This window comes from Saccharomycopsis crataegensis, assembly GCF_037102585.1.
Source record: "Saccharomycopsis crataegensis DNA, jcf7180000000072, whole genome shotgun sequence".
NCBI classification, from domain to species: Eukaryota; Fungi; Ascomycota; class Saccharomycetes; order Ascoideales; family Saccharomycopsidaceae; genus Saccharomycopsis; species Saccharomycopsis crataegensis.
This window is the reverse complement of record NW_027043819.1, coordinates 60,895-86,542: the sequence shown is the minus strand read 5'-3', so window position 1 is coordinate 86,542 and position 25,648 is coordinate 60,895. Positions and strand designations below refer to the sequence as shown.

The following is a 25,648-nucleotide window of genomic DNA, read 5'->3' as shown; positions in this document are numbered from 1 at the left end:
CCAAGGTTTACTTTTGCTTTTCCAATTTGTTTATAAGTGTGCTATTTATTTTTTGTCGGGTTTACAATATATATGCGAAGCATATTAGCCTATTGGTCAAACCAAATGACGTTTGATGAACTATCATTTCCATTGGAGTGATGAGAAGGATGGGTAATAACACATTGTGAAAATGACAATACTTATCACGTATTTACTAATCCTATTAAAGAAAATTTGATAAAATTCAAACATTCATGTAATCCCATTATTCTATATGTAGATTTTATAAAGCACACACTCTGCTACTTGTATTTAGTAGAGTAACACAAGATAACGACATAAAGCCAGCAGTCCTTGTGTTTTATATTTTCCTATAGGAAAATAACAAAAAAAGATCTCAGCAAATTTCATCTTTCAACAAATGAATGGAACTTTGCAAGTCATAGACTATTCTTCTCATGTTATAGCACCATGTAAGTGAACACAAAGCACAGTCTCGATTCTCTTATAAAATATAAAAAAGCACTCTTTGGTCTTTTATTTTTCTATCTTCCTTTTTTTGGGTTAATTAATGACAAAAAGTTTAATATTCTATATTATAGATCTCTCAAACGCAAATGATCCCGAATTTTTCACACCAAAGATTCATAGTGAATTTGGTGCACGTACATACATAAGCTTTAAGAACGACCAGTTCTTCAACGACATCACGCCCATCAATATCCTGGTAACAGAGTGGCCCCTACGTTCTCCACAAATGAGCCAACCTCTGTATATTTTTTTGAGTGATATGAAATCCCCACCTGTTCTATGTGTAATAGAAACTGGATGCTATTTTGACCCACAGGTTATGATTCCTTTCACAGGTTTTGCTCTAAAGAATGTAACAAATAAATCAACATAAGTACTTGGTCAAAAAAAAAAAAAAATGGGACTATAGTGTTTGTGAAAAAGCAAAAAGGGTTTAGATTCCTCTACTTGGGCTTACTAATAGTTCGTTAATTAATTCTTTCTTTTTTCTTTTCACAGAGGACAGACTTCCATTGATATAGAACCATGAGTGCAATGCCTGCATGTAAACATCTCGTACATTTTTTCGATGAAATTTTATTTTATTTGACTGACCCTGGTTTTTAATAAGTGTGTATTACTGACATCAACTTGTTTTTGGCAGATCATAACTTATGTAGCTCTAACTGAAGTAGAAGCGTTATTTATGGCTTGATTATTTCAGAGCATTTTGCGTAACAAGCCTTGAAACGGAATTATTTCTATATAGAATGATAGTTGTAATAGCGAATGTTGGTTGATTTATTCAATTTTAAATAATTAGTAGAAACTTCCCACGGATTAACACCCATTCAGAATGTAATCTCCATAAAGGGCATACAATATCGGCAATACAGTTACTATATATCAGCTTCGGAATTTGCAATTAGTAAATAAAACCTCTAAAATGAATGCTACATGTTACACAAATTTGGATCACCCGTCCTTATTTTTTTTTTTTTTTTTTTTTTGCATATACCGTAAATATGGCAAAAACATGTGTGATACTAGTTTTACCTATTTTGAAAACCAGCATTAATCCACTAGAAATGAAAGATTGTATATGCTTATAAGTTCATTTGATATAATCTTATGGATGACGGCATTAAATATGTAGAGGTTCTATCCTCGGATAATGAACAAAGTGTTATAAATGAGAAGAGGTCACTAAAACAGAAAAAGTCAACACTGAACGCACCAGAAATAGTGTACGATGTTGAAGATGTTTTGTCAAGCGATGAAGACGATGAGCTACAAGTGATTTCTGAAACGAACAGGCCTACCAAAATGAGAACCCAGGTGAGTAGAAAGGAAGAAAATGAAAGGGTATGGAGAGACATAATGGGAAGTAGTGACGATGGCAACAATTCAACGCCTAATGAAGGGAAAAATGAGGGCACAAACAAAAGCCAACGGAATGGGAGGAAAACCAAAACACTGGAAAGCGTATCGTTTGGAGGATCTGAAAAGAATGTCAGCTCAATGATAGAAATTAGTGGATCAAGTCCGATAGTGGTTGGTGGAAGCTCAAAAAGCGACAAAGGCAACATTTTAGTGGATGAGGTGATTAATAGTGACGACAATGGTAACGGTGATTATATATTGGATGATCTAGGTGATTCAAAGACGAACCAGCGAAAAAATCTCCAAGAAAATAATGAACATTCAAGGAGAAATTCAAGTGCTGGAGAGACGCCTAGCTTTAATATGAAAAGAGCAAGAAATTCTCAAATACTATTATCTGATAGTTCTGATGGTTTGCCACGCACAGAAAATTTGAGAAACAAGAGACAAAAAAGACAATTATATGTTAATGGTCTTGAAATAAACACAATAGGACATAGCTCTCCCAATAACAAGTCAGAATCAGCAGGGCATAGCTCTTCCAATGAGAATTCAATACCAATACTGGACGCTGACAATGTTCCTTGGAAGACACCAAAAGAAAATTTTCCGTTTGTGGGCTCTTCTGATGATGAGGAAGAAATGTCAGCATACAGAAAGTCCTCGCGATCTCAAATTCGTAATCGGGGCTTAGAATTACTGAGCAACGAAGAAGGAGATAGTACACCACATCATGATAGTGATACTGGTTCTAAAGACCATATTGACAATGAAATCCTTCCTCGGCGAAGAACTGAGAGTCCCAGAGGATCAAGTGTTGTTGGACCGCAAGTCTCACTTCTATCGTTAGCGAGAACCCCTTCGTCAAGACTGATTAGGAAGAAATCAACCAATACTGAAAATCTTGGTGATGATGAAGCCAGCGGCATTATGATATCAGATGGAGATTCTGATGGAAATTCTGAGGTAGAAGATATTGTGTTTAAATCTGCCGCAAAGGACAGAACCAAAGCCATCAAAAGCGCTCTGAAGAGGAATAATGGCGGATGCTGGCTTTCTAGCTCCCTTCCCAGCGACCCCATTGAAAATGACACTACGGATATAAGTTTCTCACACTCACCATTAAAGTCCAGAACTATCAAACCAAGTCGCTCAATGCCAGCCTTACCAACAGCAAAAGCAACCAGAGCACCAACAAGAAGTAAAACAAACTGGACCAACGCTGGGTATTTGACTAATTTCAGCAAAAAAGATTTGACACTGGCTAATAAATCAAAAAGATCGAAATCTGAAATGGAGGCAGAAATGATCATGAATTTAAACGAGAATTTTGTGAAACAGTTAGGAATTACTTTGGACAGCTTAAAGCTGGATTTTGACCCCAGAACAGTGAGAACGACAACTATTGAAGGGGTTTTGAGGGAAACTCGAAATAGCTATGCTTCCATCCAAGACCAAAAGTTTGAAGGGGTTAAAATTCCAAGAGTGCCATATAATACTTCCCTGATTAATGATATTGGTTTCGAATTGATTACATGGAGTAGAAAGACAAACAAGGTAAGGAGTGATAAATACGAATGTTTTATACCCATGAAAGAAACGCTTAATATTTTGACGGAAGTTGTTGCAATTTATTATGATGCAGAGGAATTTATTTTTGATTATGAATCTGGAAAATTTTTGAATGAATTCAGGAAAATGAAACAGATGTTTTATCCCGATACTTTTTGTCAATTTGTGTTGATTTTAAAAGGATATAATAATTTAATTTCGAAGTCTAAAAGGAAGGTCAATCAACAATATGTGAGAAAAGTGAGGGATATGATGGATGGTAATGATCCTTCTCAACCATCCCGAAATAATAGTGGTCGGAAGAGCAGTAAGAAGTCGAATAGAAAAGAGACCAGTCTCACAGAAGCACAAATCGAATCAATTATCATTGATATTCAAATTCGACATGACGTACATTGCTTCCCTATTAATTCTATTGCAGAATCTTTAATGTGGTTGAAGGCCATCACCTACACAATTAATGTTGCCTACTATGATCAATTTTCTGCTACAAATAATGAATTAACCACCACTTTGGGACCCATAAAGAGCGGTGATTCTCCACATGATAGTTTTAAGTATGCTTTACAGCAACTCAAGTTTGTGACCAAAAGTACTTCTGAGAGAATTACCGATAAATACACCAGTATCATGAAACTTTATAATGCTGCCAATAATAAAACGTCTTTGGGAAGTGGTAGAGATGGCAAGAAATTAGTGAATACGAGAATAGACAGTACTATCATTAAATTGTTTCAATCTGATAACCCTGATGAATTATTAAACTTGGATTGATTATTGTTTCGTTTATCTTTTCTTGTTTCTTCTTTTATATTATAATACTAAGTACTTTAGGGCTTTTAATTTTTTTTTTTGTAAAAGTACAGGGCTAAATAATTATTAATATCATGTGATGGTTTATAAAAACGGATTTTCAAGAATTACACAGTCACTTGGATCAGCTGACGTTCACGCATGACAATAGGTTGTGAGCCTCCATGCGGATGGTTCAGTCGTTTTTTTTTTCCTGTGGTTAGCAGACAATCAAACAAAAAAAATTGAAAAATTGGTTACTTGAAGTTTCCTTTGACCTCCTAGTTCTAGAGTTATCAATAATAGTAGAGACAAAATGGCTAAATCAACTCCAAAACAGTAAGTGAAGATTATACAGAGACTATTGACAACTGCGGGATAATACATTTACTGTGAACATCAACCAATTTGCGGAAGATTCATGATTTGGACCAAGATTTGAAGGAACAGTGATGAACAAAAGTCAACTCAATCAATATACCTCTAAATGATTTGGCCAACCCTTACTTTGAATATGGATTATATTATTAAATATCAATAAAAAACCTAATGCTCAAATGATTGGCAAATTTTTTCATGAAGTGAATAGTGAATCATCAGTGAATATTTTTTTTATCCAGATTATCAGAACAAATTTTAAGCTTATATCGAGACCAAAAAAGTTAATGATAGTAATGATATGGGTATCTTTCAAGAGTTTTTATTCTTGTTTTATACCAAGAAACAAATTATTTGAATAGATCATGCTTGACGCAAACTGTTGATGTTTTTCTAGTGCTTGAAAATTTTTCTTCATTGGGATACAAGTTGTACTAACGTTATTTTATAGACCAGTCATTAAAGCTGATGCTATCCTTCCACCAGAAACCTTGTTGAAGAAGAGCAAGACTTTGGCTAAGAACTCCAAGAACGTTGCTGAAGCTAAGCAAAAGAGAACTATTGTATGTATCACTAGTGTGAATTTGAAAACTGAATGATCAGAAACAACTAAAACATTATTCGAACATTGTTTGGAGTAATATTTTAAAAAAGAAAAAACTTTTTTGATATGAGAATTTTGATGATGAAAACCCCATTTTTATTGGCTAGCCAAGGCGATGCTGTCATTAGTTAACCATCTTTCGGGACTGAGAAATATCTTTATGGAGATCATTCAGCACTATGTATTCGGGTAAACTAAAGAACCCTCTTAATAATATTTTGACTCTTATACTAACTAATACACAGGCTAGCAAAGCTAAGAGAGAAGCCATTGCTAAGAGAACCGCTGGTTACGAAGCTGAATATGCTGCTGAAATCAAGAAGATTGCTGATGCTCACAAGGAAGCCGCCGCTAACGGTTCTTTCTTCGTCCCAGCTGAATCTAAGTTGGTCTTTGTCGTCAGAATCAAGGGTATTATGAAGATTCCACCAAAGCCAAGAAAGATCATGCAATTGTTGAGATTGTTGCAAATTAACGCTGGTGTTTTCATCAAGGTTACCAAGGCTACCAGAGAATTGTTGAAGTTGGTTGAACCATACGTTGCTTACGGTTACCCATCTTTGGCTACCATCAGAAAGTTGATCTACAAGAGAGGTTACGGTAAGGTCAACAAGCAAAGAATTGCTTTGAGTGACAACGCTATCATTGAAGCTGCTTTGGGTAAATACGGTATTGCTTCTGTTGAAGACCTTGTTCACGAAATCTACACTGTTGGTCCAAACTTCAAGGAAGCTAACAACTTCTTGTGGCCATTCAAGTTGTCTAATCCAAACGGTGGTTGGGGTGTTGACAGAAAGTTTGAACACTTTATCCAAGGTGGTTCTTTCGGTAACCGTGAAGAATTCATTAACCAATTGGTTAAGGCTATGAACTAAGTTTAGTAATAACTGTATAATATCTAAATAACTAAAAAAATGACTTTCTCACGGTTTTTTTTTATACCTTTTATTATTAAATCCTATAACCTTTGATTAATTCTTATGCTTTTTCTACTACATTTTTATGTTAATCTTAGTCTGTAATTAATTAACACAACTGAGGCAGGGGGGAAAATTCTAGATCCTGTCGTTAGGAGCACCCGCGAAAGGTACGCCAGAAATCTTCCAGGTGTTAATTTTTCACCCAGCATATACAAAGACATTTGCAACTTGGAAATCAACAAGGTTTGTTTATTAAAACAAGTCTCTCCAATTGATTCTTCTGTGAGGTAAACTGTTAAGAAAACAATAAAGGACACTCTGTGAAATGAAGGTATCTGTTGTTTCTGTTCTTGTTGCTGTGTTGACTAACTTGGCTCTGGCCGAATCAGTTAGGGGTGTTGCTCCAAATAAGCAGCATCTTTATAAAGCTGACAGCAATGGCAAATGGAAATGTTTATCCAACCCAGAAATTGAAATTGATTTCTCCAAGGTCAATGATGATTACTGTGATTGTCCTGATGGATCTGATGAACCAGGTACCAGTGCTTGTGAATCCGGTAAATTCTTCTGCGAAAACGCGGGTTATAAACCAAGTTACATTCCTTCTTACAAGGTCAATGATGGTGTTTGTGATTATGAAATCTGTTGTGATGGATCTGATGAGTGGAACACTGATGCAAAATGTAAAAATGTCTGCAAAGAGTTGAATGAAAAATACGAATCTCTCAAGAAGGAAAGATTATCCAAATTGACTAAAGGCTTAAAGATCAAACAACAAATGTTGGCTCAAGTCGCCAAAGCCGATGAAGAATTAGATACAAAGATTCAAAAAGAATCCATGGAAGTGTCACAATTAAATGATGAAGTCTACCAGTTGAAGAAGAAGATTGAAGCTTTGAACACTAAATATAACAAGGAGGCCATGGAGTTTATTGCCGAATTAAAAGGTGAACATAGTGCCAGTACCATTGATGAGAAAATCTACAGCTTGAAAGAAGCAATCCATTTGATTAAATTGGGAGTTGACAAAAATATTGAAAAGAGCGAAATCTCCAAAGAGATTCTTCTTAATTTGGCCACAGATTTTGATCAAAATATCAATGATGTTACCGTTAAGAAAGCCATTGAAGATTTCCAAGAATTCTCCAATGATAAAAAATTCGACGAGTTTGACACATTGTACAAGGAATATTTGGAAAAATATAATGCGATGTTGGGAGATTTGGATTTGTATAACATTTTCTTCCTTCTTGAGAAGAATAAAGTTCACATGGCTAATTGGAAAAATTTCATTTGGACTAGAAAGAGTTCTTTGCACAGCACTCTTTTGAAATTATTGTTGATCCAGGATGAATCTTCCAAGAAATTGGAAGCTATCATGACCGATATTAAGGAGAACTACAATCCAAATTTCAACAATAAGGCTGTTAAGACTGCCCTTAAAGGTATCGAAAGTTACGAGACTTTGAAACAGAAAGTTCAAGACGATGTTCTTGGTAAAATTGATTACGCAAATGACTACGATGGTGCTGTTAAAGGGCTTATGACTTTCATCGAAGAGCTCGAGGCGGCTCTTGGTAGACCAAAGAGTGAAGCTAAAGATTTACAAATTGCTGATGATCTCAGTACAGAAGAACTTGAAGCCAAACAGAGTGAAAAGAAATTGCAAATGGAATTGGAAGCTGAAGAGGAGGAAGCCAGAAGGTCGACATTCCCACAAAACATCAAGCAAGCCGTGGTCAGAGCTGTGGAAGATTTCTTGGGGGTTTATGACAATTTGCCAGAAGAGAAAGAAACAGTGTTTGAAACTGTGCCATATGACTTGGTTTCTAGACATCTTAGCGAGATCAATGATTTGTCTAACGCTGGTGATGAAGATGCTGATTCTTATAGCAAAGAATTGACATCTCTTCAAGAAGAGATGCGTGGCAAGCAAGAGCTCATCCAGGAACTCAACCAACAAGTTGGTGATCTTGTGCAAGAGTTGAATGACTCAACGAACTATTATGGTCCTTCCAAGGTCTTGAAGGCTGTGGAAAACCAAAGTTTCAAGGCTTCAATCGGAGAATATGAATATGAGATTGATTTTGTTGGCAATATTAAGCAATCAGGCAATGGTCAAAGTGCTCATGTCGGTACTTATAGTGGTGACATCAAAAAATTGGTCAACCCAAAAGATGGTACTACCAAATTAGAAATGGCTTTCAAGAATGGTGCCAAATGTTGGTCAGGACCAATTAGACAAGCAAAGGTTACTGTTTACTGTGGTGAATCCGTTGAAATTTTGAAGGTCACTGAACCTGAAGTTTGTCAATATTACATCGACGTCACCAGTCCTATTGCCTGTTTTGAGTCTGAATTGGAACAGGTTGAAGAAAAGAAACTTGTAGAATCTGAATCTGTCCATGATGAGTTGTGAAATTTCTATCAGATAGAGAAGAGAAAGCTAGAAGAGAGATGAAAGGAATTCCTTACTAATGTATTCTGATTAGCTCCTTAATTAATTTTTGTTTGTGTATGATTTTATAAGTAAATTATAATAGCCATTTATCAGTATTGTTGTCTTGTGATAATCGTAGCATGCGCTCTCCTGTGCCAATCACGCGCTTCATGTCATCGCAGGAAAAAAGAAATGGCTGTATATTTTGACAGCTTCCCAATACTTCTTATAGGTCTGGTATGTATTCAATATTTTTTATTCATCATTAATAGTATAATAGCTTAGTATGATGATGCATGGTTCCGTTCTTCTTGATTTGCCACCAGAAGTATGGCTTAATATTCTCAAGCACCTAGACTACCAGGATTGGGAACTCGTAGGGTCATCGGCTTATTATTTTAGGGAGCTTATCAGATGCAATCAACGATATCTTTTCCATCTTCGAGTAAAAGATGCCGTCAAACCAGCATTATCTCGAAAACTTTTCTATAGCTCAACACCATTCAATGATATCGGAGCATCACAGGAATATCTCTTAATTTCTGGGAAGGACCGAATGGAAATCTTGGGGCGGTCTCCGTTTATTCAACAAATCATGATGACCAAAGTACCGGGGATATACAAGGAGCTGGTTTTCAACAATGTGGTTTCACAACAATTGATATTGACCCGATTTTTCCAAAATAGAAACTTGAAGCTTCGTCTCAGCTTCCACTTGATGAATAGACCATCAAAGAAGCAGTTAGTTGAGAGAGGGATCTTGAAGTACGGAAACGGGGTTAGTGGGACGATACATGTGCTAATCGGCGTACTAAAGAAGAATTCCATAGAAGATATGCTCCGAAATTTTGTTAAGAGTTACAGATACCACAACAATTTATGGAGAAGGCAAGAAAAAGGGGGAAATGATATCCAAATGATCATTAAACGGTTGAACAACAGTAATGGGCAGTGCGAACAAACGCATCGGAGCATCGGAAAAGTCGATGAGGATGTTTTGAGGAGTATTAAAATACAAAACAAAAGATTAATGTTTGAAAGAATGACATGATTGTGCCGGATGTTTTCATTATTGGTTATTGGTTTAGTTTAATTTCAATTCTGTTCTTGATTTTTTTTTTTTCCCTTATTTGGTACCGGCACTTTTTCTTTTCTGATATAGACAGATACAGACAAGAGTTTGGTTTGGTTTCCTTTGCTTATTTCCCCGTTTTTGATTTTCCCAGGTGCGTAAGTCTTCGTTATTTTATTATTATCTGTTTGGCGAACATTGCCATGAATGTTGAAGGAATATTATTTATTATTGTTATTATCTTTTTCGCCGTAATATATTTAATAAATATCCATAATTTATTTTACAAGATATATATTATTGTGGCAAATATACTTGCAACACCAGAGTTTTTCGGAAACATCCGTCATCTTTCAATAAGTGTCGTCTTTTATTACCGTTTACGGATTCAGTCAAGAAAAAATTTTAACGGGTGCTTACTGCCGAGTTTTTCGATTTCGTTAAAAAGGACTTATTAGTGCGGCAAATAAGATTGTTTTATAATGCGGTAGAATTCCTGTTGTTTACACCTTTTCTTATCTGCTACTAGGGTGGTCATGGATACAATCTTAAGTGTCCCATTCTCTGATTTTGCAACGATCCGTACTTGAAATATCATCATCCCAAAGCGGGGAATATAACGTTTAGATTGCCATTTATTCTGCATTCGATAACCACAAAACTCACGCAACTTCCAACCAGATCTTTGGAAACTATAATGAACCATACTATCTGATATACTCTCATACTTAAATTCAAAATGCCTGTATCAGATACGGTCTCCCTTTCTTCATCGCTATCAGCCCAATCAATCGGTGATCATGCTAACGATCCTCAACAGAATGAAAAATCCACCAGCTCTTCAGACGAATATTTCGAAACAGACGTCGAAAGAAACCAACTAGGGGCCTATACCAAAGATAATGATACCGAGGATCACGATATAGACAATTTGTCTCGTCAAATGTCCCGTAACGCTGTCCAGGAAGTCCCTTTGTATATGTCCGGGGTGGTTGATGATGCCGTCAGTCGTCAGATCTCAAGGTTTTCTCGTCAACCTCAGGCAAATGACATGCCAATTGCTAGCAGAACTACAACCAGAAATACTATCACTAAAACAAAATCAGCCCCAAATAATTATAATCCCGACCTCAAACTTAGTAAGTTCCGCAGAACTGCAATTCTTGTATTATCTGCGTTATCGGGATTCTTATCACCATTGTCCAACGTCTCTTTTCTTCCAGCAGTTTCCTACATTGCTAAAGATTTTCATACCACCGGTACCATAATTAATATTACCAATGCAGTTTACATGGTGTTTATGCTGACATCTCCCTGTATCTTTTCTCCACTTTCCGATATTTATGGTCGTCGCCCGGTGTTTTTGGCTTGTTTGGTTGGTTACGTGGTCTCTAGTGTTCTCACCGCAGTATCTCAAAATTTGGCAATGTTTTGGGTATTTAGATCAGCTACTGCAATCTTTGGTACCGCATTCTTTTCTGTTGGGGCCCATGTAATTGGTGATTTATACCCTCCAGTGGAGCGTGGGCGGAAAATCGGGCTTAATGTTCTCGGGGCACAATTGGGTATTGCTATTGGTCCAATAATGGGTGGGTTAGTAGTCACTTGGGCCAGTTGGAGAATTATCTTTTTTGTCCTTGCCGGTGTTGGATGTTTCAACTTTGTTGGGGTTTTCTTTTTGATGCCGGAAACCGCTAGACAAACAGGGATGAACCAAATTTTGAAAGAAACTGAATCTACTAAAAAGTTTGTGTTCGTACCATTTAACCCATTGAGAATTTTGCGTTCTTTTGCCTATCCTAACCTTATTCTTGCGGGGTTTGTTAGTAGTGCCATTCTCTACTCCATGTACAATTTGCTTACCCCAATCAGATACGTTGTTGATCCTCGTTTCCACCTTGATACTCCAATCTACGGGGCATTATTCTACCTTGCACCAGGTGTCGGGTTTATCCTTGGTGCTTATTTTGGAGGAAGATTATCAGATTACACTGTCAAAAAATGGATCAAAAAGAAAGGCAAACGTACCCCAGAAGATAGAGTCAGGGCATTGCTTGCCAGTACTTTATTTGTTATGCCGATAGCCACAATTATTTATGGCTGGACTCTTGAATTCGAAAAAGGAGGGTTTGCCGTTCCAATCATTGCCTTGTTTTTCTATGCTTTTGCTCAGTCAATTTCATTTCCTGCCATCAACACATATTGTGTTGATTCCATGCCAGAGCTTAAAGGGGATGCTATTGCCGGGAATTATTTTGCGAGATACATGCTAGCCATTGCCAGTAGTGCCAGTTGTTTACCGGCAATCCAGACAATTGGAGTTGGATGGTGTTGTACTATTGGAGGGTTTATCACATTCGCTGGCGGGATTTGTGCACTCATTTTAGTCAAGTTTGGTGAAAAATGGAGAAAAGAAGCGTTGGTAAGAAAGGGGTATAGAAAAGAAGGCGAGGTTTATGCCTAATTTGGTTGAAGTGTTTTATTATGGTTGTTGCGTTATAGTTGGGATCTATGAAGACTGTTACACCCTCCACTAAACGAAAACTCCAGTAAATCAAAGACCAGTGAAGCTTGATCATTTAACTATATTACTCGACTAATGATGTCTCATTGAAAGTCTTTTTTTTTCCAATATTGCCAAGTAACATGTGCAATCAATAATTATAGACAACATCCTTACATAGTCTGGTTCAGCTTTTAGTGCTTCTTAATGGAATGGATACCTAAGCATCTCTCATGTCTTGTTCTTTTTTTTGGCTCACTTTTATCTCCAGAAAAGAGTATTAAAAGGTGAGTAACTTCCCGCAAAGTCTTTAATAACTATACACTCCGAATATCAAATCACGCACTGTAACTTCTAAAAGAAGTTTATAAATTGCTTAGAGCTTTCCGTATATTGGATATCCATGTGTCCGAATAAACAGGGGAAAAAATACTTGAGTATTAGACCTTTAATAAAGATAAATAGATGTGTCTAACTTCATAAAAATCTAAACATGGCGTTGGTTGTCCATGATCGGACTACTGTCTTATCATTTCTGAGATTTAAGCTTCGATATCTAAACTTTGAATAAATGTAATTTCCCTCTGTGAAAGGATAAACTAGTGTTCTTTAGAATGTATGTAGAGATCATCTTATACCTGCCACAGAACTTTTTGAGATGGCAGACAGATTCGTTGCAGTCAAATGCAGCATAATTATTCTAGGGGTCAGGTTTTACGCAGTATCGTAATACATTAGTGTTCGGGGAGTACTACACACCCGCAACTTTTCTCTCATACTATATGGTATCACAAACCATATTAAATAACCATAAACATACTAGTCAAAACGTCCGCTAAAATGCTCAAGCGTCAAAGAATAAATGATGCATCACAACTTTCAATAATTACATTGATTTATAAATTAAACTCATAAATGTATTTATTGCTAATTTATTAAATCATGGAATGAAAGTGATTAGACAAAATGAAAAAAAAAAAAAAAAAAAAAACAATTTCGTAACTATTGGATAAGCAAAAAAATAAATAAAAGAAGAGCAAGTCTTCATTTTGCTTTTATTTTTTATGAGATATGATGACCAAATTCAAAGGAAGAACCAAATCTTTATCAAGAAGTATAATCTATTTAAACAGTCAAAATTCTCATAGTGTTGGTGTGACCCAAACCCTTGGTCCAACCTTGGATGGCAATAATGGAGTCACCTTCTTGAATCATGTTCATCTTTTTGGCTTCTTCAATGGCAGTCTTCAATCTGATTTCCACATCGGCTTGCCAGTCAGCAAGAGGTTCCTTGTTGTAAGCCAATGGATAAACACCACGGTACAAGTGAGAGTATCTAGCAGAGTGTTGGTTTCTGGTGATCATAACGATAGGACAGACTGGACGGTATTTAGAACACAAACGGGCAGAGGTACCAGAAGTACTCAAGACGAAGATGGCCTTGGCGTTTTGTTCATATGAAGCACTGACAGCAGCCATAGCGATGGTTTCCACGGTTTCAGTTGGACGTGGTTGACAAGAGCGAATGTCGTTATAAAGAGCACCGTATGGCAAAGCTTTTTCGGCGAGCAAGGCGGTGTGGTGCATCATGGTGACGGCTTCGATTGGGTAGTTACCCTTGGCAGTTTCCCCAGACAACATAACACAGTCAGCACCATCAAGAATGGCGTTACCGACGTCAGAAACTTCGGCACGAGTTGGACGTGGGTTGTAAGTCATAGATTCCAACATTTGGGTGGCACAAATACATGGCTTACCAGCCAAGTTACATTTGGCAATAAGTTGTTTTTGAGCAGCAAACACTTGTGGAGCAGGAATTTCAATACCCAAGTCACCACGAGCAACCATGACACCATCGGTGACTTCGAGAATTTCATCAAAGTTGTTGACACCTTGTTGGTTTTCGATTTTACAAATGATTTGAATGTCTTTACCATCTTCACCCAAGACCTTACGGATTTGGATGACATCGTCGGCAGTACGGATAAATGAGGCAAAAACCATGTGGACCTTATTCTTGACACCGAAACGCAAATCGGCCTTATCCTTTTCAGACAAAGCTGGCAAGTCAACATCGGTACCTGGCAAGTTAACACCCTTGTGGGAACAGATCTTACCGGCGTTCAAGGACTTGACTTTAAGGGTTTGGTTGTCGACTTTTTCCAAGACTTCAAAGGAAAGAACACCATCATCAACGTAGATGATACGGCCAACTTCGATGACAGAGGTGATGTTCTTGTAGTCAATGTAATACACCTTGTCGTCACACTTGGTCTTATATTCGTCATTGGTGGTGAAAATCATTTCGTGACCAGCAGGAATAGAGTAATCTTTGTCACCAATGGTGGTACCAGTTCTGATTTCTGGACCTTTAGTGTCCAAAGCAATGGCCAAAGGTCTACCTGGGTAAACTTCTTCGGACTTTCTGGCATTGTCAACGACAGATTGGTGGTACTCATACGAACCATGGGAGAAGTTCATACGGACAATGTTAAGACCGGCTTTTCTAAGTTTGACCATCATTTCGACGCTATTTGTCTTTGGACCAATGGTACCAATAATAGAGGAACGACGATAATACTTGTCTGGGGTTTCCATGACGTTAAGGCTGGAAAGCCATTTCAATTGAGAAGAGGATGACATTGTTAGTTATTGATGGGTGATAAATGTGATAATATTAAATAAAAATTATTGTTATCGGGAGATATGAAAGAAAAAGAGAAGGAGATGTGCAGGAAATTTAAAGCAATTAAGAAAAAAATCGTCCTGGCATCAACTGATGAGAGGGAAAATGGCCGTTTGGGGGTCTCCTCGATGTCACGTGGTGGTGATGAGATACCATCACCAGAAGGATATTTCTGTAATAACATCATGTACTCGTAGGAGGGTGGATAGATTGGTTTACTTATTAGTTTAAATGGGTTATTCTGTATTATTCGCTTGGGGCTTCTCGCAGGGTTTCACTTCTCGACCGGCTTTTTTTTTTTGTTTCAACTTGGTAACTTTTCCACTGCCCTGCGACACAGGAAAGTTCCTCGACGCATCATATACCAATCCATGTATTTATGTAAACATATATATATTGCCCACCCAAAAAAACTGTTATAAAAATTAACAGACCTCATGCTATAGATCTTTTATTTTCACGCACTGAAGTTGGGACATTGCGCCTTGAAGAACTAACTTAGTTTGACAGGATTCTGGAGCGCATGTTGACAGATTAGATAAATTGCAACGATATTTTGTGTTCGGGAAGGCAGTGCATTGCCATTGATAGAAAATATGGCTTAGAAAGTGCTACAAAATCCATTGCCAACGCTTCTATTGCAATATAGCAACAACCCCGCCATCATACACGATATTATATTTTTGGCCTCTTGGTGTTGTCGCCGTCACGTGTAAAGTCTCGTCACTCGACGGCTTTTCCCCCATTTCTCCGGCGGCCGTGCAATTGGCAGTGCGGTGGGATTGTCGGTCAAAGATTATTATTTATTATTTAGTTATCGACTTAATTCGTTAGACAGTTTTCTATCTATTGATTTATTATATGCCTCACAGAAATCTATCACTACAAAGTATTTGATGCCCAGAACCACGCACTAACTCATATTGTTACACACGGCTCTGGTTAAGGCCCTTTTATTAATATACTGTAATGGACTGTGATGGTACTAGCGTCCTCTTGCCAATGTCCGAAGGACCTAATTCGGAGTTTTCTTTTCGCATGTATGATTACACTCCTCCGACAGAGTATATCTGTAATTAATATGAAATATAAAATCAAATAAAATTAAGCTCAGTCAGCTTGAAGTATGAATTCTTGTCGTATACCATCTAATGAATCATCAGTATTAAAAAGAAGCTAATGAAAAAGAACTATGACATTACGAGTTATCAGACCCTCTGGGACTGATTTGGGGCATGTCTTGAACACATTAGAGATAGATAAAGCATCAAAGATGTAGTGGCTCTGTCCTAACCTTAAGAACGCAAAACAGCTTGAGGAAACAGTTCATATGAAGGCAAACGGCTTACTAAGAGAATAGATGTAAAGATAATAGGGCTGTTTTGTACTGGCTAATGGTCTGACATACTCATGGGTATCTGTTCTTCTTCTCAGTTCGGACAATTTACTAAACAAATAATAATAAAAAATTCCTTTGAAAAGAGTGCGCTTGGCTTGATTTATCAGAATTCATTCGATATCATAATAAAATTTAGTTAAAATATAAAAGAGAGTCACTTATTTCAGATTTTGAGCTCGCTTTTCTAGAATAAAAGTATAGAAGAGATTGAGAAGGAGGCAATAAGCCAAATAGACGATGTTGGGATCCGCACACTGAATGCACAGAACATTAAGATGAACTAATGATACCTCATTTATACCACAAACAAATTGACTAAGAAATACGTAAAATGTAAATTTCATTTGTCTAAAAAATAATTTTCTAATAGTAAACTTCAAATGACCATGAGAGTACTACATGGAATAGCAGACTGGCAAGTTCAGCCAATATTCTGATAAATAGTTAGCCCGTGAAACTGGGAAAGCATGTTACTCATAGCATATGCTATGCAGCCAAACATCTACAAAGTAGACTATGAAAGTTTTTTCTTTTTTTTTTGAATCTATATTTAATTCATGATGCTGAAGAAGTATTAGTACACCATTGAAAAAGCAGGAAGAAAGATTTGATCTAAAAACTAAAATATAACTTATTATCGTATCACAACAACACCAAGCCGACACCAACCATCATAGCACCGGCACCAATCATTTGAAATCCTTGTTGGGCGGCCATACCTGAGGCACTGGAAGTATCTTGAGAAGAGCTGGCGTCGCTGGAAGAAGAGCTAACAATAGAAGTGGAAAGCGTGGAATTGTCAGTTGCAGTCAAGGCATTGGTCTGGTCATCACTACCGGTAGTGACTAGAAAACCATCCAAAATGGACATTTCTGATTTGTAGGATGGGGTATCGGTAATATCGGTTGTTGTAGAGTGGTGGCCCATTATTGAATTTTTTGAACGATAAAGTTTTGTGAAATAAGGTAAAACAGAAAAAAAAAAGAGCTTAAAAAACACCAAAAGCGGAGTAGGACCGCACATTTATATATTAGTCGTGTGGATCTTTATGAATCCAGGAAATCGGTCCCTCCTTTGAAACATGCGGAAGTATGGGTATGCAAAACAAGTAGTCGCCCGTAGCATTTATTAGCAACACATTGTTATTGTTATTTGGTATTCTTTCATTTTGTGTGGGTAAATACATTGAAAAATAGTAATGAATGGAAAATATATTACAAGGGTTCCATTTCTCTATATTTTAGTTGGTAAAGTTATAGCAGTTGGCACATACCATCACCGCGGTATATTGGGTCACCTATTTAGTTTCCAGTTCTAAAGGATCATCCTCCCCAACCGGGTTGTCGTGCACCGCCATATTGGTAAGCCGATCATTTGTTGTGTGCTGCCTACATGGTTCTTGTAATCATTTAGTCTAATTTAATCTTTAGAGACTACCAAACCAATTAACCATATAAATTACCAATTCATCTTAAAATAAATCTAGTACGCCCTTCAATGGGCCTGCTGAGAGAGAGAGCAAGACGGACCGGGACCCACCAGCACGCTGAGACACTTCTCACACACATACAGTATACACTGCACAAATAAGCGCCTAGAAGATAAGACAGGGTCCTACAATTTGACGTGAGAAGAGCTCAATTCAAGATGGCAAAAAAAAAAAAAAAAAAAAAAACAGAGCAGGAATGGCTTTTTTGAATCATTTATGACCAGGGTTTGTTCCAGTTTTCTAGTTAAATTAATCTGTGATACTTTTAATTATTATCAAAATTCGGCCGTTTGGCGTAATGAACCTTTCTCAGGGTCAGCAAAATTTCTCTCATTTCATATATGATGTTTATAAAAACAAGAGAAAAAACAAGTTGAAATCATAAATAAGTATTACTCTCGTTGCCGGTACATGTCCGTTTCATCAGTCAAGCCTTATTTTGCTGCTACAAAGCTGGTGTTACTTTTTTCTTTCTTTCTTTTTTCATGAGTAATTATTTGAGCAGTAATATCTCGGAAGAATTGGCGGTAGAATCATCACTTGCATCGCTCACAGTTATTAATCCGGGAATAAACGATCACACTGTCAACAGTGCTGTCTATATATCTATATATCTATGGGTCATACTATCGGCCATCTCTCTAGACCGATTGTTAAAGTTTTTCTCGGACAATTTTCTGCAATGTGCCACAACAACATGAGGCTATTTCTTTTTTGCTGGTTTCTTTTTTTTATTTTTTTTTTTTGAGAGATGCGATGAATAAATGTGTTATGTCAGGTTGTTTAGTCTTATTTGATTTCAAAAAAAGGCCAACGGGAAAAAACGTGTAAACCGCATTTAGTATAACCAATATATCCTAAGTGCCGACGCCTATTTTTCTTAGTAAATTTGTAGAAGGAATGTATATTCTCTTATAAACCTCTGCCACAATGATGATGGGATTGTTTATTTCTTTTTTTTTTTTTTTTTCCTTCGGAGTGCTTTTGGGTCAATAATGGATCACAAATAAGTGCTCTGTCATTGGATGGGCAAATCACAATAACACCATCATCCAAAAAAAAAAAGGAAAAATATCATACGAGACTCGCGTCAAGAGGGAAAAAAAAATGAACAAAAGGCATGATCGACGAAAACAATGCTATTTTTGCTGGTTCACGGAGATTGCCGGGGCATTGAGAAAGAAGGAAAAAATGACCTTGTTTTGATGTTACTTCGAACCTTGTTTTGTGTTCTTTAGTTTTTTTTATATAGCTCATTTCTAACAATTATAAATTGGCAGGAGTTACCTACTTGACTTACAGAAAACGATATAAACGGTTTTGTTAATCATAATTATAACATACAAATCATCAAAATAAATCAAAGATGTCTGCTGCTCCTCAACTCTACGAAATCAAAGACCTTACCATTCCACAAAAGGATTTGATCAAAGCATCTATCCCCATTCTCGAACTGTCAGGGGTTGACCTCACCAAGGCTTTCTACAACTACATGTTGGAAACTTACGCAGAGGTCAAGCCTTTCTTCAACGAAACTAACCAAAAGAATTTCAGACAGCCAAAAGTCTTGGCATTTGCCTTACTCAATTACGCCAAAAACATCGATGACTTGGCCCCATTGACTGCGTTTGTTCAACAAATCGTCACCAAGCATGTCGGTTTGCAAATTAAAGCAGAACATTACCCAATTGTTGGTAACTCTCTTATTAGCACCATGGGTAAACTTTTGGGCCCTGAAATTGCCACTCCAGAATTCGTCACCGCCTGGTCGACTGCTTATGGTAATTTGGCGCAAATTCTTATCAACGCCGAATGGGAACAGTATCAAAAGCAACCATGGAATGGTTTTAAAGAATTCACTGTCACAAAGATTGAGGAAGAAGCCAAGGATATTAAATCAGTATACTTCACCCCATCTGACGGTTCCAAAATCAGTTTGCCATTGCACGGTCAATATTTGGGATTCCGTTTTACCATTCCTGGTGATGATATTGAAAAATCTAGAGAATATTCCATCTCCCAGTATCCAAACAGCAATGAATACAGAATTTCTGTGAAGAAATTGGACGAAGGAAAAGTTTCCACTTATATCAATGAGCAATTGAAAGCAGGAGACAAGTTCAAGGTTGCTCCGCCAAACGGTACCTTTACTTACCAAGACTTCACCAACGATGTTTTGTTATTTGCCGGGGGGATCGGTATTACTCCAATCATTCCAATTCTTGAAAAAGCTTTAGCTCTGAACAGAAAAGTGACCTTATTCTACTCTAACAAATCCCAAGAGCAAAGACCATTCGGTGAATATTTCAAAGAACTCCAAGGCAAATACAACAATTTCACATTCAATGAATTCTTCTCCAATGAGAACAATAGACTCAGTGCCAAAGACTTCGAATTTTCTCATAAAGACTTTGATGTTTACATGCTTGGGCCAATTGGATACATGGACTTTGTTCGTGAAGAATTGAAGAAGCACGATATCACCGAAATCCGTTCTGAATTCTTTGGTCCAACCAACGTATGATTGCTTTCTTGTGTTTTATTTTTTTTTCTTTCTTTTTGCTTTAGTTTTGTTACGACCCAAAAAAAGCATAGATCGCTATATATGACCCTGTACGTACTTATGAATGTTTTGTTTAGATTACTATTTGTAACTTATCGGTGTAGAGATGGGGGACCAAAAAGCGTTTATGCAGTTATTTGACACGCACATTGACATGCATGAACTAATGTTGATTGCAACAGGCCTACTCCACAGTATAATAGAGGATGATTAAGCTGGACAATAGATAAGTACGAAGAAAAATGATGATGGCACCAGGTGGGAATAAATTGCAGCATAGCTTTTGCATTGGGGCATGGATAACTGATATTTGAACCAGTAGTTGTCCCAGAGAGAAAAAGACCATCAGATGACATCATCACTCAAAGTCCTATGGTATTTTATCTGTTGATACAGTCCAATGATAATATGTGTTTCCTATCCCGGGAGGAGTAACAATCTACATTGTTTATTTCTTCCTCCATAGTATGTATATCTTTCAACTAAAGGGGATGTCAGAGACAATAACGAGAATGGTCGAAATAAGCCCACTCTCTCCACGTGACGAGCAAAGAAATTTTCCTTCGAAAAAAAAAAAAATATTTTTTTGCAAAAACATTCAAAATATTGTTATTATCGTTAACAGCAAGGACATTATCATCTTCTCATCATTTTCCTTCAATGCCGCTGCATAACCAGCAACCAAAATTCATAAAAACCAAATACTAATAATAAATCAACTGATTAATATTTCATAAAGCAAGCAATTCACGCAAGAGCAAAAGAGCAAATTTCTGTTTTCCTTCATATATATCCCACTAACCGCGCTGCACGGTATCTCGCAAGATATAAAAATAGATTTAATACATGAGTGGTCCTTCTTTTCCAAAAAATGCAAATCCTTCATATTCCAACAACATCACTTCCAATACACTACCAACCAAGCAGATGCAGACTAATTCAATAAAGCCGCACTCTTCCAAGTTCTACTTCCAAGATGAAGAGGAAGACGAGGACCAATTCGATGGCAATTCCCTTTTGCGACCTTCTTCGTTCTCATCACAGGTGAATTATCATAGCAATCACCTCCACCCATCAGCTTCTAATAATAATCATCAACAATCCCTTTTCCAATGCACTAATGAAATATTAAATTTCCCAACAGAATCAACAAATGCCTATTCGTATGCTCATCTTTCCCCAAACTCTTTGGCTTTAAGGTTGAATGTTCTCAAAAGATCTTTAGAAATTTTGATTGAACGTCCCGAATTAATATTGTCCCTCCAAAGTGTTTCTCCTGATGCTTTATCAGAATCCCCTCCGCAGACCCCAATTAACAACACTAATGCTTTGTTCAACCCTAAAATTAGATCGCCATCCTCAAACAAGGGATTACTCAACATTTCTCAACAAGAAGACCACCTTACAGACTGCAAAAATCCTGATTATAATGAATATCGATCTCTCGGAGCTGCGATGGATCCGCTCAGCGATAATGGTAGCCATTCTTTGCAAAAACAGAAAAATCAAATCAAAATCGAAACCAATGCTTCTAGTGCGGCATTGGCGGCATTCTTTCGAGAAAATAACCCACCACTTCGCAGAACTTCAACAGGCAAGTCCTTTGCTTCATCTGATAATAGTTTACTATCGCCCTCACTGGGTTCTTTAGACAACGCAAATAACCCTTCAAAATTCACCAAAAGGTCTAGCTCTTTGAATACCCCTTTCCTTTTAAACAATGTTCGAATTAAGCCAAAAGATGTGGAAATGTATTCGAAGTCAACCAGACCATTACCCGAAAGATCACTATCTACAGCATCAATGATTACTAGAAACCCAAATACGTCCAATCAAGATGTACCAATTTATGAGAACATCCGTGATAAATTGAAATCGATGATCAAAATGTTGAGTTCCGACGGTTCAGGCTCATCACAAGAAGGCGCATTGGCTTTAAATCTTCATAATTTATCCCTTAGTAACATGAATGACGAGTCAAAAGAGCAAATGCTTCAGCGCAAACTTTTATATGCCTTGGCCACTCCATTTTATGAATCTATTTCTACTAATAACACCGTGAACCTCAATCGGAACATTTCTTCAGCCGCCCTGTGCCAGCACAATAATAATCATAATCATTATTCGACGATAGAGCCAAAGTACTTGACTGCATCTGATAAAAGAAGAATATCTAGCTTCAGTAGTTCTTCAAATAAACTAGCATTAAGACTTGAACCACCAGTCAGAATCCCATTGAAAAAGTTCAGTTCTTTTGATGATTCAGCAGTGAAATCATCTCCTCCAGTATCTTCGCCACAAACCCCGGATGATTATTCAGTTTCTTTCAGCAATTTGCGTCCAACAATCAATTTTTCTACTACCAGACCCTTCCATTCTTTGTCTACTTCCAAAAATCTGAGCCCTCAAGCAATCATTACTTGTGATACAAGCTCCCCTTGGAAGTTACGGGCAGTCAATGATTTATCAACATTGATTTTTGGAATCAAAAATAAAGGATCTGAAGTAAAACGGCTAGGCTTGATGGACTTGATTGCAGATAATTCCAAAGATTTTGTTTTGCAAAAGTTGATGAAGCGCTTGGCCGGAGATAAAGACAATCAATCGCCAATAAATAGGTCGAACCATTACAACAAAGATATTATTTTTGCGGGGGAAATCGTTGCGGTAAAATCTCAGGTATCTTTGGAAGAATCTGATGCTGAACAGAAAGAGATCCAATGGTGTTCTTTGTGGGCTAAGAAGAAGAATGAAATGATCATTTTAATGTTTGATAAAATTCCATGCTCTGCAATAGATTTAAGTATTGTTGATGATGGAGAATCTTGGAAAGTTACTAAAATTAATGAAGTGACTGGGAAATTGATGACTGGATTAGGCTATTGTGATAAACAAGCTCGATCATTGAACGAAATTTCTAAATCACTTGACAAGAAACTACAAAATCTTGATTCCGCTAGCATGAGTGAGAAAATGGCAAGAATTAATGACAACAGATATTTCACTCTCAATCTTCAACACAATAATTTACCTTGTGCAGTACTTTCTTCTCCAGTAAGTGACAAGGAAATGGTGTTGAAGATCCATACTTTGCCTTATATTGCAGGGATTTTTATCATTTCTGCCTCTAACTATAATATTTTGTCTTACAATCGATCCATATCCAAGAATTTATTTGGCCATGGGGACTTAATAGGTCAACCCATCAACACTATCATTCCGAATTTCACTAAATTGATTGAGTATTCCTCCTCTACGAAAAAGATGGTGAATTTCTTAAATGATTTGGTTAACAAATCCACCCCAGAAAGAGTCAGAGAAAACCCCAAAAAATATCTATTACCAGGATTAGTGTTGCCTGAACACTTTTTTAGAAGAATTCAAGCTAAGTTTGAGGCTCATAGAATTGTGGAGAGAAGAAGAGCTAAAGACGTAGGTATTTCCAATCTACGCACTCCAATCAAATTGAAGATAGATTCTGCTGATGATGACAAGCTCCACACCGAAGGTGATGATGGAAACTTTCATGATATGTCAGAAGAAGAAATTGAAGACGAGTTGTTTCTAAATTCGAAGGGTATCTATGGTAGACACTCTGATGGATCAAAGTTGGTAGTTGATGTTCAACTTCGTGTTTCATCAATTGATACGTTGGTCTTGTGGGTTACTTATTCTAATGAACTTTATGGAGCTGCGGTAGCCACGGCCAATGCCAAGGATGACCGTGCTTCCATGCTCAGCGAAAAAGATATCTGCAGCCCAACGAGAAGTGTCAGCGCCAAGAAGAAAGTTAAGTTCACCAATGAGGATAAAAATGAAGCAGATAAAAAACTTTCTATGGGCTTTGCTGATCCCGATTCGGATTTATTTTCTAAGGCCAGTTCTTCTTCGTTAGTATCATTGAAATATAATATTAATGATAGCGAAACTTTACTAAATACTAATGGAAATGCCAGAAGCACAAGAAGTAACTCTTTATTGAGTGATTTATCCGATGGTCTAAGCACATATCTGATGAAGGATGAAGTAAGGAATGCATTAGACTCGGGGCATGAACCAGTGACACCTAAAAGGAGGGAAGACCCAATGGAAGATGATGACTATGATGAATTTGACAGTACTACTGAGGTTTCGACTCCGCCGACTACAGCGCCAATCAATGATATTAAGTCCATCAATGATAACATATTGGGCGATGAAGCCTCTAAATATCCAATGAGCAGCACTGGCACAATGACCAGTGTTGATGGTCATAGTGCCATTGAAGAAGATCGTGATGATGGTTCCCATATTATTGTTAAATCAGAAGAAGAATTGATAGCTGAGGAAAATTTAAAGCACAATGAATGGAAGGCCAAATGTTTGAAATTTCCAATGACAATTGGTGCCAAGCGTCGGAAGAAATCGATTTCTGAATTTCATGTTATTAAAGGCATGGGCCAAGGAGCCTACGGTAAAGTATTATTATGTTATCGTGAGGACGATCCAAACTATGAAATTATTTTGAAATGCATTTATAAGGAAAGAATCCTCGTTGATTCATGGACCAGAGACCGGAAGTTGGGTACGGTCCCCGCAGAAATTCAAATAATGGCGTTTTTGAATTACAACCCCCATCCAAATACTTTGAAATTGATTGATTTCTTTGAAGATGATGAGTGCTTTTATGTTGAATTGCCAATTCATGGTAGCCCACCAGCAATGGATTTGTTCGATTATATCGAGATTAAGAAAGCTTTATCGGAAATTGAAATTCAATATATTTTCCGCCAAATTGTTCAGAGTATTAATCATTTACATGAAAATGGCATTGTTCACAGAGACATTAAGGATGAGAATGTTATTGTTGATGAACATTCTGTCGTGAAATTGATTGATTACGGATCTTCTGCTTTCTTGTACAATGGACCATTCGATGTCTTTGTGGGTACGATGGAATATGCCCCACCAGAAGTACTTCATGGGTCTTCTTATGATGGTAGACCGCAGGATGTGTGGTCATTGGGTGTGTTATTGTACACAATGGTATATAAAGAGAATCCATTTTACAACGTTGACGAAATCATGGAGGGGGAATTAAAGGTTCCTTACATTTTGAGCGAAGGTTGCATATCCTTGATCACCAGGATTTTGAATAGGGATGTGGAGAAGCGGCCAACAGTAAAAGAAATCCTTGAGGACTCTTGGTTGAAATTTTGAAGAGACTAATCACCTTTTTCAATATTTTTTTTTTTTTGTTTACTTTGCTTTCTGTTTCGAGGACCGCAACTATGACTGCACCACGTCTTCTAACTATTATCTATCTTTTTTTATTTCTTAGAACCATATATTATTACGATATTCTATATTTTTATG

The 25,648-nt window shown here is 37.1% G+C and overlaps 9 protein-coding genes across 9 annotated transcripts; 7 read left to right on the top strand and 2 right to left on the bottom strand. All coding sequences in view use genetic code 12, as the record gives it.

Moving 5' to 3' along the window:
* Nucleotides 1-1,623: 1,623 nt before the first annotated feature.
* On the top strand, nucleotides 1,624-4,221 carry DASC09_000340 (uncharacterized protein; the record flags this gene model as incomplete). Its single annotated transcript, XM_064993637.1, has 1 exon — nucleotides 1,624-4,221. The coding sequence occupies one exon, from the start codon at nucleotides 1,624-1,626 to the stop codon at nucleotides 4,219-4,221; it is 2,598 nt and encodes an 865-aa protein (XP_064849709.1).
* Nucleotides 4,222-4,555: 334 nt separating this feature from the next.
* On the top strand, nucleotides 4,556-6,096 carry DASC09_000330 (uL30 family ribosomal protein; the record flags this gene model as incomplete). Its single annotated transcript, XM_064993636.1, has 3 exons — nucleotides 4,556-4,578; nucleotides 5,069-5,180; nucleotides 5,467-6,096. The coding sequence occupies 3 exons, from the start codon at nucleotides 4,556-4,558 to the stop codon at nucleotides 6,094-6,096; spliced, it is 765 nt and encodes a 254-aa protein (XP_064849708.1).
* A 370-nt stretch (nucleotides 6,097-6,466) lies between these two features.
* Nucleotides 6,467-8,560, top strand: GTB1 (Gtb1p; the record flags this gene model as incomplete). The annotated part of the gene is made up of 1 exon (XM_064993635.1): nucleotides 6,467-8,560. The coding sequence occupies one exon, from the start codon at nucleotides 6,467-6,469 to the stop codon at nucleotides 8,558-8,560; it is 2,094 nt and encodes a 697-aa protein (XP_064849707.1).
* Nucleotides 8,561-8,867: 307 nt separating this feature from the next.
* On the top strand, nucleotides 8,868-9,632 carry DASC09_000310 (uncharacterized protein; the record flags this gene model as incomplete). The annotated part of the gene is made up of 1 exon (XM_064993634.1): nucleotides 8,868-9,632. One exon carries the CDS (start codon nucleotides 8,868-8,870, stop codon nucleotides 9,630-9,632), a length of 765 nt encoding a protein of 254 aa, XP_064849706.1.
* A 760-nt stretch (nucleotides 9,633-10,392) lies between these two features.
* Nucleotides 10,393-12,117, top strand: DASC09_000300 (uncharacterized protein; the record flags this gene model as incomplete). Its single annotated transcript, XM_064993633.1, has 1 exon — nucleotides 10,393-12,117. The coding sequence occupies one exon, from the start codon at nucleotides 10,393-10,395 to the stop codon at nucleotides 12,115-12,117; it is 1,725 nt and encodes a 574-aa protein (XP_064849705.1).
* Nucleotides 12,118-13,281: 1,164 nt separating this feature from the next.
* On the bottom strand, nucleotides 13,282-14,799 carry CDC19 (pyruvate kinase CDC19; the record flags this gene model as incomplete). Its single annotated transcript, XM_064993632.1, has 1 exon — nucleotides 13,282-14,799. One exon carries the CDS (start codon nucleotides 14,797-14,799, stop codon nucleotides 13,282-13,284), a length of 1,518 nt encoding a protein of 505 aa, XP_064849704.1.
* Nucleotides 14,800-16,883: 2,084 nt separating this feature from the next.
* DASC09_000280 (uncharacterized protein) lies at nucleotides 16,884-17,168 on the bottom strand (the record flags this gene model as incomplete). Its single annotated transcript, XM_064993631.1, has 1 exon — nucleotides 16,884-17,168. The coding sequence occupies one exon, from the start codon at nucleotides 17,166-17,168 to the stop codon at nucleotides 16,884-16,886; it is 285 nt and encodes a 94-aa protein (XP_064849703.1).
* Nucleotides 17,169-19,096: 1,928 nt separating this feature from the next.
* On the top strand, nucleotides 19,097-20,254 carry YHB1 (flavohemoglobin; the record flags this gene model as incomplete). Its single annotated transcript, XM_064993630.1, has 1 exon — nucleotides 19,097-20,254. One exon carries the CDS (start codon nucleotides 19,097-19,099, stop codon nucleotides 20,252-20,254), a length of 1,158 nt encoding a protein of 385 aa, XP_064849702.1.
* Nucleotides 20,255-21,139: 885 nt separating this feature from the next.
* Nucleotides 21,140-25,492, top strand: DASC09_000260 (serine/threonine-protein kinase; the record flags this gene model as incomplete). The annotated part of the gene is made up of 1 exon (XM_064993629.1): nucleotides 21,140-25,492. One exon carries the CDS (start codon nucleotides 21,140-21,142, stop codon nucleotides 25,490-25,492), a length of 4,353 nt encoding a protein of 1,450 aa, XP_064849701.1.
* Nucleotides 25,493-25,648: the final 156 nt, after the last annotated feature.